The sequence below is a fragment of the Pelophylax lessonae genome (assembly GCF_965119305.1).
Source record: "Pelophylax lessonae genome assembly, chromosome: 9".
Taxonomy (NCBI): Eukaryota; Metazoa; Chordata; class Amphibia; order Anura; family Ranidae; genus Pelophylax; species Pelophylax lessonae.
In genome coordinates, this window is record NC_138776.1 from 22,985,689 (window position 1) to 22,999,589 (window position 13,901).

Sequence of the window (13,901 nt, forward strand, 5' to 3'; positions counted from 1 at the left end):
TAGAAGCAATATCATTTATTTTCTAATATTAGAAGTAATAGTAGCAGCATATTTTTGATATTATTATATTAGTAGTAGTATAGTAGTAGTAGCAGCAGTATATTAGTAGTAGTAGTATTATATTAGTAGTAGAAGTACAAGAAGTAAAATCATTTTTATAATTATTATCAGTAGTAGTAGTTGTAGAATATTAGTAGTAGTAGCATATTTTTGTTATTATTATATTAGTAGCACAGTAGTAGAAGCAGTGGTATATCAGTAGTAGTAGTAGTAGTAGTAGTAGTAGTAGTATATTAGTAGTAGTATAGTAGTAGTAGTAGTAGTAGTAGTATATTAGTAGTAGTATAGTAGTAGTAGTAGTAGTAGTATATTAGTAGAAGAAGTAGAAGTAATATCATTTTTATTATTATTATTATTATTATTATTATTATTATTATTATTATTATTATTATTATTATTATTATTATTATTATTATTATTATCAGTAGTAGTAGTAGTAGAAGAATATAAGTAGTAGTAGTAGCATATTTTTGTTATTACTTTATTAGTAGCAAAGTAGTATATTGGTAGTGGTAGTATATTAGTATTAGTAGTAGTGGAAGTAGTAGTAGTATATTAGTAGTAGTGGTGTATTATTAGAAGAAGTAGAAGTAATATCATTTTTATTATTATTATTATCAGTAGTAGTAGTAGAATAGTAGTAGTAGCATATTTTTGTTATTATTATATTAGTAGCACAGTAGTATATCGGTAGTAGTGGAAGTATATTAGTATTAGTAGCAGTGGTAGTATATAAGTAGTGGTACATTAGTAGTAGTAGTGGTATATTAGTATTAGTAGTAGTAGTATATCAGTAGTAGTATATCAGTAGTAGTAGTAGTAGTATATTAGTAGTAGTAGTAGTATATCAGTAGTAGTAGTAGTAGTATATTAGTATTAGTATTAGTAGTATATCAGTAGTAGTAGTGGTATATTAGTATTAGTAGTAGTATATCAGTATTAGTATTAGTAGTAGTAGTATATTAGTAGTAGTAGTAGTATATTAGTATTAATAGTAGTAGTATATCAGTACTAATAGTAGTAGTATATTAGTATTAGCAGTAGTAGTATATCAGCAGTAGTAGTATATCAGTAGTAGTAGTAGTAGTGGTATATTAGTATTAGTAGTAGTATATCAGTAGTAGTAGTATATTAGAATTAGTAGTAGTAGTAGTAGTAGTAGTATATTAGTATTAGTAGTAGTAGTATATCAGTAGTAGTATATTAGTATCAGTAGTATATCAGTAGTAGTATATTAGTATTAGTAGTAGTAGTAGTATATCAGTAGTAGTATATTAGTATTAGTAATAGTAGTATATCAGTAGTAGTTGTATATCAGTAGTAGTATATTAGTAGTAGTAGTAGTAGTAGTATATTAGTATTAGTAGTAGTAGTATATCAGTAGTAGTATATTAGTATCAGTAGTAGTAGTAGTATATTAGTATTAGTAGTAGTAGTAGTAGTATATCAGTAGTAGTATATTAGTATCAGTAGTAGTAGTATATCAGTAGTACTATATTAGTATTAGTAGTAGTAGTATATTAGTATTAGTAGTAGTAGTAGTAGTAGTAGTAGTATATCAGTAGTAGTATATTAGTATCAGTAGTAGTAGTAGTATATTAGTATCAGTAGTAGTATATTAGTATTAATAGTAGTAGTATATCAGTAGTAGTATATTAGTATCAGAAGTAGTAGTAGTATATTAGTATCAGTAGTTGTATTAGTAGTAGTATTAGTAGTAGTAGTAGTATATTAGTAGTAGTATATCAGTAGTAGTAGTAGTAGTATATTAGTATTAGTAGTAGTATTAGTAGTAGTAGTAGTATATTAGTATTAGTAGTAGTATATCAGTAGTAGTATATTAGTATCAGAAGTAGTAGTAGTATATTAGTATCAGTAGTAGTAGTATATTAGTATTAGTAGTAGTATTAGTAGTAGTAGTAGTATATTAGTAGTAATAGTAGTATATCAGTAGTAGTATATTAGTATTAGTAGTAGTATATCAGTAGTAGTAGTAGTAGTAGTAGTATATTAGTATTAGTAGTAGTATATCAGTAGTAGTAGTAGTAGTATATTAGTATTAGTAGTAGTATATCAGTAGTAGTATATTAGTATTAGTAGTAGTATATCAGTAGTAGTAGTAGTAGTAGTATATTAGTATTAGTAGTAGTATTAGTAGTAGTATATTAGTATTAGTAGTAGTATATCAGTAGTAGTATATCAGTAGTAGTATATCAGTAGTAGTATATCAGTAGTAGTATATTAGTATTAGTAGTAGTAGTATATCAGTAGTAGTATATCAGTAGTAGTATATCAGTAGTAGTATATTAGTATTAGTAGTAGTAGTATATCAGTAGTAGTATATCAGTATTAGTAGTAGTAGTATATCAGTAGTAGTATATCAGTAGTAGTATATTAGTATTAGTAGTAGTATTAGTAGTTGTAGTAGTATATTAGTATTAGTAGTAGTATATCAGATGAGATGGAGATTTCTATAGAGGGAACCTTATAAGAGACCTCCATCATGTATATAAGGACTGTGGCTTCCCTCCATACAATGACAATTGTGTATTTGGTGAAGAATTCCTCCTCCCCACACTGGACATGTGTTAGACTGATTACATTACCACATCAGGAATCCCCGGTGAGATTCCAAACAGCGATCTGTTATGTTAAGCAGTTCTGGTTATTTTATGACCGGCCGCAGTTCTACAACCCGCTGTGTCACCACAAGAGGCGCCTCCATGGCAGATGACGCTGCGGCCATAGCGGGGACGCAGCACTCCTCATACAGCAGTCTGGGGTCATGAAATATTCCACATTATTGGAAAACCATCAGAAAGTCCAAAAAAAAAATCCAATACTCTGATTTTCCACCGGATATTACTCAGCAATGGCAGGATGAGTACAGACATAAAGCCGGTCTATTGGTGGGGAGATTTAATGAAGACTTTTTAAAAAAGTGAATTTAGTTTAGTGAAGGAGGAGACGCTGTGATCAATCCTCCAATCACGTGTGAGCAAGAATCCTTTCTTTACTTCATTTCCGGGGACATGGTTAGGTATTGGGGTCACATGGACAATTTTCCTGATGTTGGGGGTCACAAGGGCACTTTTCTTGATGTTGGGGGTCACATGGACACTTTTTCTGATGTCCATCTGACCCCAACATCAGGAAAAGTGTCCATGTGACCCCAACATCAGGAAAATTGTCCATGTGACCCCAACATCAGGAAAAAGTATCCACGGGACCCCAACATCAGGAAAAGTGCCCATATGACCCCCAACATCTGGAAAATTGTCCACGTGACCCCAACATCAGGAAAAGTATCCATGTGACCCCAACATCGGAAAAAGTATCCACGTGACCCCAACATCAGGAAAAGTAGCCATGTGACCCCAACATCTGGAAAAGTGTCCATGTGACCCCAACATCAGGAAACTTGTACATGCGACCCAACATCAGGAAAAGTGTCCGTGTGACCCCCAACATCGGGAAGTGTATCCATGTGACCCCACATCAGGAAAAGTATCCATGTTACCCCCAACATCAGGAAAAGTATCCATGTGACCCCAACATCGGGAAGCGTATCCATGTGACCCCACATCAGGAAAAGTATCCATGTTACCCCCAACATCAGGAAAAGTATCCATGTGACCCCAACATCGGGAAAAGTATCCATGTGACCCCAACATAAGGAAAAGTATCCAAGTGACCCCAACATCAGGAAAAGTATCCATGTGACCCCAACATCGGGAAAAGTATCCATGTGACCCCAACATAAGGAAAAGTATCCAAGTGACCTGACCCCAACATCAGGAAAAGTATCCATGTGACCCCAACATCAGGTAAATTATCCATGTGACCCAAATTGTCCATGTGACCCCAACATCAGGAAAAGTGTCCATGTGATCCCAACTTTAGGAAAAGTGTCCATGTGACCCCAACATCGGGAAAAGTGTCCATGTGACCCCAACAACAGGAAAAGTGTCCATGTGATTCCAATGTTAGGAAAAGTGTCCATGTGACCCCAACACCAGGAAACGTGTCCATGTGATTCCAATGTTAGGAAAAGTGTCCATGTGACCCCAACATCAGGAAAAGTGTCCATGTGACCCCAATATTGGGAAAAGTGTCCATGTGACCCCAACATCAGGAAACGTATCCACGTGACCTCAACATCAAAAAAATTGTCCATGTGACCCCAACATGATGAAAAGTATCCATGTTACCCTAACATCTGGAAAATGTCCATGTGAACCCAACATTAGGAAAAGTGTCCATGTGACCCCAACATCAGGAAAAGTGTCTGTGTGACCCCAACCTTAGCAAAAGTGTCCATGTGACCCAAATATTGGGAAAAGTGTCCATGTGATCCCAATATCAGGAAATGTATCCACGTGACCTCAACATCAGAAAATATTGTCCACGTGACCCAACATTAGAAAAAGTGTCCATGTGACCCCAACATCAGGAAAATTATCCATGTGACCCCAATTTCAGAAAAAGTGTTGGTGTGACCCCAAACATCGGGAAAAGTGTTCATGTGACCCCAACATAAGGAAAAGTGTCCATGTAACCCCACCATAAGGAAAAGTGTCCCTGTGACCCCAATATTGGGAAAAGTGTCCATGTGACCCCAACATCAGGAAAAGTGTCCGTGTGACCCCAACATCAGGAAAAGTGTCCCTGTGACCCCAATATTGGGAAAAGTGCCCATGTGACCCCAGCATCAGGAAAAGTGTCCATGTGACCCCAACATCAAGAAAAGTACCCGTGTGACCCCAACATCAGGAATAGTGTCCATGTGACCCCAACATCGGGAAACGTGTCTATGTGACCCCAACATCGGGGAAAGGGTCCGTGTGACTCCACACATCATAAAAAGTATCCATGTGACCCCAACATCAGGAAAAGTGTCAATTTGATCCAAATATCGGGAAAAGTGTCCATGTGACCCAAACATCAGAAAAAGTGTCCATGTGACCCAACATCAGGAAAAGTGTCTATGTGACCCCAACATCAGGGAATGTGTCCATGTGACCCCCAACATCAGGAAAAGTGTCCATGTGACCCCATTGGGAAAAGTGTCCATGTGACCCCCAACATCGGGTAAAGTTTTCATGTGACTCCAACATCAGGGAAAGTGTCCGTGTGACCCCAACATCGGGAAGAGTATCCATGTGACCCCGACATCAGGAAAAGTATCCATGTGACCCCAACATCAGGTAAAGTATCCATGTGACCCCAACATCAGAAAAAGTGTCCTTGTGACACAACATCAGGAAAAGTGTCCATCTGACCCAACATCGGCAAACGTGTCCATGTGATCCCAACATCGGGAAAAGTGTCCATGTGATTCCAACATCAGGAAAAGTGTCTAAGTAACCCCAACTTGGGAAAAGCGTCCATGTGACCCCAACAAAAGGAAAAGTGTCCATGTGACCCCAATATCAAGAAAAGTGCCTGTGTGACCCCAACATCAGGAAAAGGGTCCATGTGACCCAACATCAGGAAAAGTGTCCATTGAAAAATATCCATGTGACCCCCAGGTCTGGACATGTGGCCGTATAATACTACATAAATACCGTATAATACTACAATCCTCCAATATAATACCACTAATACTACAATCCTCCAATTTAATACCACTAATACTACAATCCTCCAATATAATAACACTAATACTACAATCCTCCAATATAATAACACTAATAATATAATCCTCCAATATGATAACACTAATACTACAATCCTCCACTATAATAACATTAATACTACAATCCTCCAATATAACACTAATACTACAATCCTCCAATAAAATACCACAAATACTACAATCCTCCAATATAATAAAATTAATACTACAATCCTCCAATATAATGCCACTAATGCTACAATCCTCCAATACAATACCACTAATACTACAATCCTCCAATATAATAACACTAATACTTCAATCTTCCAATATAATACCACTAATACTACAATCCTCCAATATAATATCACTAATACTACAATCCTCCAATATGATAACACTAATACTACAATCCTCCAATACAAGAAGACTAATACTACAATCCCACAATATAATAACACTAATACTACAATTTTCTAATATAATAACATTAATACTACAATCCTCCAATATGATACCACTAATACTACAATCATCCAATATAATAACACTAATACTACAATCCTGCAATACAAGAAGACTAATACTACAATCCTCCAATATAATACCACTAATACTACAATCCTCCAATATAATATCACTAATACTACAATCCTCCAATATGATAACACTAATACTACAATCCTCCAATACAAGAAGACTAATACTACAATCCCGCAATATAATACCACTAATACTACAATCCTCCAATATAATAACACTAATACTACAATTTTCTAATATAATAACACTAATACTACAATCCTCCAATATAATACCACTAATACTACAATCCTCCAATATGATAACACTAATACTACAATCCTGCAATACAAGAAGACTAATACTACAATCCTCCAATATAATACCACTAATACTACAATCCTCCAATATAATACCACTAATACTACAATCCTCCAATATAATAAAATTAATACTACAATCCTGCAATACAAGAAGACTAATACTACAATGCTCCAATATAATACCACTAATACTACAATCCTCCAAACTAATAACACTAATACTACAATCCTCCAATATAATACCACTAATACTACAATCCTTAAATATAATAACACTAATACTACAATCCTCCAATAAAATACCACTAATACTACAATCCTCCAATATAATACCACTAATACTACAATCCTACAATATAATAACACTAATACTACAATCCTCCACTATAAAAGAGCTAATACTACAATCCTCCGATATAATACCACTAATACTACAATCCTCCAATATAATAACACTGATACTACAATCCTCCAATATAATACAACTAATACTACAATCCTCCAATATAATAACACTAATACTACAATTCTCCAATATACAAACACTAATACTACAATCCTCCAATATAATACCACTAATACTACAATCCACAAATATAATAACATTAATACTACAATTGTTAAATAAAATGCCACTAATAATACAATTCTCCAATATAATACCACTAATACTACAATCTTCCAATATAATACCACTAATACTACAATCCTCCAATAAAATAACACTAATACTGCAATCCTCCAATAAAATAACACTAATACTACAATCCACCAATATAATAACATTAATACTACAATCCTCCAATATGTTAACACTAATACTACGATCCTCCAATATGATAACATTAATACTACAATCCTCCATTAACACTACAATCCTCCAATATAATACCACTAATACTGCAATCCTCCAATAAAATACTGTATAATACTGCAATCCTCCAATAAAACACTAATACTACAATCCCACACTATAATAGAACTAATACTACAATCCTCCAATATAATACCACTAATACTAAAATCCTCCAATATAATAACATTAATACTACAATCGTTCAATAAAATACCACTAATACTACAATCCTCCATTATAATAACATTAATACTACAATCCTCCAATATGAAAACACTAATACTACGACCCTCCAATATGATAACATTAATACTAAAATCCTCCATTAATACTACAATCCTCCAATATATCACTAATACTACAATACTCCAATAAAATACCAATAATGCTACAATCCTCCAATATAATACCACTAATACTACAATCCTACAATATATCACTAATACTACAATCCTCCAATATAATACCACTAATACTACAATAATCCAATATAACATTAATACTACAATCCTCCAATATCATAACTCTAATACTACAATCCTCCAATATGAAAACACTAATACCACAATCCTCCAATATAACACTAATACTACAATCCTCCAATTTAATACCACTAATACTAAAATCCTCCTGACAATCACCCAGAAATACTCTCATATTCCTTCAATACTCTGCTGTCTGCACACAGGGGAGGCTGACTCATGAAATCCGTCTTCACAGAACTGACCAATCAGAATTCATGAATTAATCTGAAATATAAATGACTGAAATGTAATGAACTGATATCGGGAAGATTGTCTATAGAATAACCAGCACACCACAGACGATACAATATATCTCACTTGTCCGGACAATTGGATTACATAGAAGTGTAAAGAGGAATAATGGCTCATTGAATGACTTCATGGAGAGAAAGGTTTGTCAGGGAGGGTGTAAGCATGCATCCAGTGAAGGCTCTGTATTAGTAGCGAAGATATCTTGGGAGGATATATTGATCACAGAGGTAGTAAAGGGATCGCTCAGCTTCTCGTATTTACTTGTGAGGTCAGAGAGAGAAGAGCAGATCGGGAGATATTTAGGAATAGAGGGAAATCCCAGATCACATGGGATCCTCCCACTCAGGGATCATTTAGAAAGCCCAGATCATATGGGATCCTCCCGCTTACAAGTCCATCAGAAGGCCCAAATCACATGGAATCCTCCCACTTAGAGATTCACCAGAAAGCCCAGATTACATGGGACCCTTCAACTCAGAGATCCATTAGGAAGCCCAGATCATATTGGATCCTCCTGCTTAGAGATCCATCAGAAGGTCCAGATCACATGGGATCTTCCAACTCAGAAATCCATTAGAAAGCCCAAAACACATGGGATTCTTCTTAGAGATCTATCAAAAGGTCCAGATCACATGGGATCCTCCCACTCAGAGATTCACCAGAAAGACCACATCAAATGGGATCATCCCACTCAGGGATTCACTGGAAAGCCCAAGTCAAATGGGATCCTCCTAGAGATCTATCAAAAAGCCCAGTTTAGATGGGATCCTCCCACCCAGAAATCCATTAGAAAGCCCAGAATATATGGCATTCTCCTGGTGAGAGATTAATCAGAAAGCTCAGATCACATGTGATCCTCCCACTTAGAGATCCATCAGAATAATATGGGATCCTCCTGGTCACAAATCCAGCAGACAGCCCAAATTACATGGGATTCTCCCACTTAGAGGTACATCAGAAAGCCCAGGTCATATGGGATCCTCCTAGTCAGAGATGCATCAGAAGACCCAGATCACATGGGATCCCCCCACTTAGCAGTCCATCAGAAAGCCCAAATCATATGGGATCCCCCTGGTCAGAGATCCATCAGAACGCCCAGATCACATGAGATCCTCCCACGTAGAGATGAATCAGAAAGCCCAGATCATATGGGATCCCCCTGGTCAGAGATCCATCAGAATAATATGGGATCCTCCTGGTCACAAATCCAGCAGACAGCCCAAATTACATGGGATTCTCCCACTTAGAGGTGCATCAGAAAGCCCAGGTCATATGGGATCCTCCTAGTCAGAGATGCATCAGAAGACCCAGATCACATGGGATCCCCCCACTTAGCGGTCCATCAGAAAGCCCAAATCATATGGGATCCCCCTGGTCAGAGACCCATCAGAACGCCCAGATCACATGAGATCCTCCCACATAGAGTTTCATCAGAAAGCCCAGATCATATGGGATCCCCCTGGTCAGAGATCCATCAGAAAGCTCAAATCACCACTTAGAGATCCATCAGTAAGCCCAGATCATATGGGATCCTCCTGGTCAGAGATCCATCAGAAAGCCCAAATTACATGGGATCCTCCCACTTAGAGATCCATCAGGAAGCCCAAATCACATGGGATCCCCCCACTTAGAGATCTTCAGAAAGCCCAGATCATATGGGATCCTCCTAGTCAGTGATGCATCAGAAAGCACAGATCACATGGGATTCTCTTGCTTGGAGATCCATTAGAAAGCCCAGATCACATGGGATCCTCCTGCTCAGAGATCCAACAGAAAGCCCAGAATTGTCACTGTCGGCCCGGAGAGCAGAGAGTTCTCTTCAGTCATAACTGATAAATTTCTGAGATGCTTTGTACATTGCAAACATGTGCAACTTAATGGAAACCATTCTGTGTACACCAGACCCAGAGACACAACCCCCGACAACCTTACACATGGAGGAGAGAGAGAGGATACATGGAGGATATAGGGGACGGGGGGTATATAATATATAGAGAGAGTATAGGAGGCATATAGAGTGTATAATGTATATGGAGTATACAGTATATATAGAGGATATGGAGTATATAGAATATGGGGTATATAATGTATGTAGAGTATATGGATTATATAGAGGATATAAAGTAGGGGAGTATATGGAGTAAATAATGTAGGTGGAGGATATATGGAGGATAAGGAGTATAGAGGGTACAGGGGGGGCATATTGTGCACATGGGGTAAGTAATGTATGTGGAGTATATAAGAACTATATGGAGTATATATATATATATATATATGTTATGAAGTCTATGGGGTGTGTATGGATTGCATGGAGTGTGTGTATTAGTGTATACATATATATATATATATATATATATATATATATATATATATATATATGTATATATATATATATATATATATATATATATATATATATATATATATACATATATGTGTATATATGTATCTATCTATCTATCTATCTATCTATCATTCTATCTATCTATCTATCTATCTATCTATATCTATATATATATATATATATATATATATATATATATATATATATATATAGTATATATATATCTAGATATCTAGATATCTATATCTATATCTATATCTATATATATATATATATATATATATATATATATATACACATACACAAAGGATATATACAGAGAGAGAGGGAGAGATGTGGGATATATGATGTATGTGGAGCATATACTGTATGTTTTATATAGAAGATATAAGGTATATGGAGTATATAATCAATGTGGAGTATAGATAAAGGATATAGAATATAGGGGTATATGGCGTATAGAATATATATGAAGTATAAAGAGTATATCTAGAGAATATAATGTATAGGGAGTGTATGTGAATTATATAGAGGATAGGGAGTATATAATGTATCTGGAGATCTGGAGTAAGTGGGATATATCATGTCATGGGGTATATAGAGTATATAGGACATAAAAAGTACATAGAGTATATGTAGTATATAGTGTACATGGAGTATTTGAGATATATGAAGTATATAGTGTATACAGAGTATATAGGATTTATGGAGTATAAAGTGTATATGGGTTATATGTAGTATATGTAGTATATAGTGCACATAGAGTATATAGGAAATATATAGGGTATATAGCATATATGAAGTATATGGATTAAATGGGATATATAGAGTGCATGGAGTATTCTGGGCATATATGGATTATATAGAGTGTATGGAGTATATAGTGTATATAAAGTATATGGCGTATAAATGGATTATTTTGAGTACATAAATACATGTAGATATATATATATATATATATATATAGGATAAATGTGGAGTATATATGAAGTATATATAGAGTACATGTGGAGTATACATGAATTACATATAGAATACATGTGGAGTATACATTAAGTATAGATAGAATGCATGTGGAGCATATATGAAGTATATATAGAGTACATGTGAAGTATATATGAAGTATATATAGAAAACATGTGGTGTATACATGAAGTATATATAGAATACATGTGGAGTATATATGAAGTATATATAGAGTACATGTGGTGTATATATGAAGTATATATAGAATACATGTGGAGTATATATGAAGTATATATAGAGTAGATGTGGAGTATATATGAAGTATATATAGAAAACATGTGGTGTATACATGAAGTATATATATAATACATGTGGAGTATATATGAAGTATATATAGAGTACATGTGAAGTATATATGAAGTATATATAGAAAACATGTGGTGTATACCTGAAGTATATATAGAATACATGTGGAGTATACATGAAGTATATATAGAATACATGTGGAGTATATATGAAGTATATATAGAGTACATGTGGTGTATATATGAAGTATATATAGAATACATGTGGAGTATATATGAAGTATATATAGAGTAGATGTGGAGTATATATGATGTATATATATATATATATATATATAGAGTACATGTGGAGTATATATGAAGTATATGAGTATATATGAAGTATATATAGAGTACATGTGGAGTATATATGAAGTATATATAGAGTACATGTGGAGCATATATGAAGTGTATATAGAGTACATGTGGAGTATATGTAGAGTACATGTGGAGTATATATAGAGTACATGTGGAGTATATATAGAGTAGATGTGGAGTATATGTAGAGTAGATGTGGAGTATATATGAAGTATATATAGAGTAGATGTGGAGTATATATGAAGTATATATAGAGTACATGTGGAGTATATATGAAGTATATATAGAGTACATGTGGAGTATATATGAAGTGTATATAGAGTTCATGTGGAGTATATATGAAGTATATATAGAGTAGATGTGGAGTATATATGAAGTGTATATAGAGTACATGTGGAGTATATATGAAGTATATATAGAGTACATGTGGAGTATATATGAAGTACATGTGGAGTATATAGGAAGTATATATAGAGTAGATGTGGAGTATATATGAAGTGTATATAGAGTACATGTGGAGTATATATGAAGTATATATAGAGTACATGTGGAGTATATATGAAGTACATGTGGAGTATATATGAAGTGTATATAGAGTACATGTGGAGTATATATGAAGTGTATATAGAGTACATGTGGAGTATATATGAAGTATATATAGAGTAGATGTGGAGTATATATGAAGTGTATATAGAGTACATGTGGAGTATATATGAAGTGTATATAGAGTACATGTGGAGTATATATGAAGTACATGTGGAGTATATATGAAGTGTATATAGAGTACATGTGGAGTATATATGAAGTATATATAGAGTAGATGTGGAGTATATATGAAGTGTATATAGAGTACATGTGGAGTATATATGAAGTACATGTGGAGTATATATGAAGTACATGTGGAGTATATATGAAGTGTATATAGAGTACATGTGGAGTATATATGAAGTACATGTGGAGTATATATGAAGTGTATATAGAGTACATGTGGAGTATATATGAAGTGTATATAGAGTACATGTGGAGTATATATGAAGTGTATATAGAGTACATGTGGAGTATATATGAAGTACATGTGGAGTATATATGAAGTATATATAGAGTACATGTGGAGTCCCCCGACACTCCCGGAGCTGTGCTGTGTATGTCTATGTGGAGTATATATGGAGTATATATGGAGTATATACATTATGTAGTATATATGAAGTATATTTAGATCCAGCAGGGTTTGTCGCACACCTACCTGAGGAAGTCCAGCCATCCGTCGCGGATGATCGCCGGGTCCAGCTGGACGGAGAGGAATTTGTCGCTGACGATCCTGGTCGGGCTCTTGGTGTTGACATCGAGGAGGATGAGGGTCCTTCCTCTGGATGATGATGGGAGTCCCCTCCTTTCCCCCCCGGGGTGGGCAGAGGTCGGTCCCCGGGACAGGATAAGGAGGAGGAGGATGGGGAGCAGATAAGCGGAGCGGAGGGGGGGCATCGTCCGGGCTCTACACACACACCGACGGTCGGCGGACTCTGATCTCTGGTGGTCGGAGGAGGATTTTGCTGTGTTTTGGTGGAGGGGAAACCCACCCCCTGTCATCGGGCCAAGAGGAGCCCGGCACCGCCCCCCCACACACATTCCTCCGACATTCGCCGGACTCCCGCTGCTGCTGGTGAAAGGTAAGGTGAATGCGACCAATCAGTGTCATCACCGACCGACCCCCCGTGCGACACATCCCAGAAATCTGCGACACTCACACTGCGACTTTGTGTCAGAGATCAGAGGAT

At 35.5% G+C, this 13,901-nt stretch overlaps 1 protein-coding gene across 1 annotated transcript in view; it reads right to left on the minus strand.

Moving 5' to 3' along the window:
- The window catches only part of HPSE2 (heparanase 2 (inactive)), a gene marked incomplete at both ends in the record, with an annotated part of 422,804 nt that extends 409,196 nt beyond the window's left edge, over positions 1–13,608 (minus strand). Inside the window, one exon of the mRNA XM_082267677.1 lies at positions 13,370–13,608. Coding sequence (XP_082123803.1) covers positions 13,370–13,608 — 239 coding nt within the window. The remainder of the gene's footprint in view (positions 1–13,369) is intronic.
- Positions 13,609–13,901: the final 293 nt, after the last annotated feature.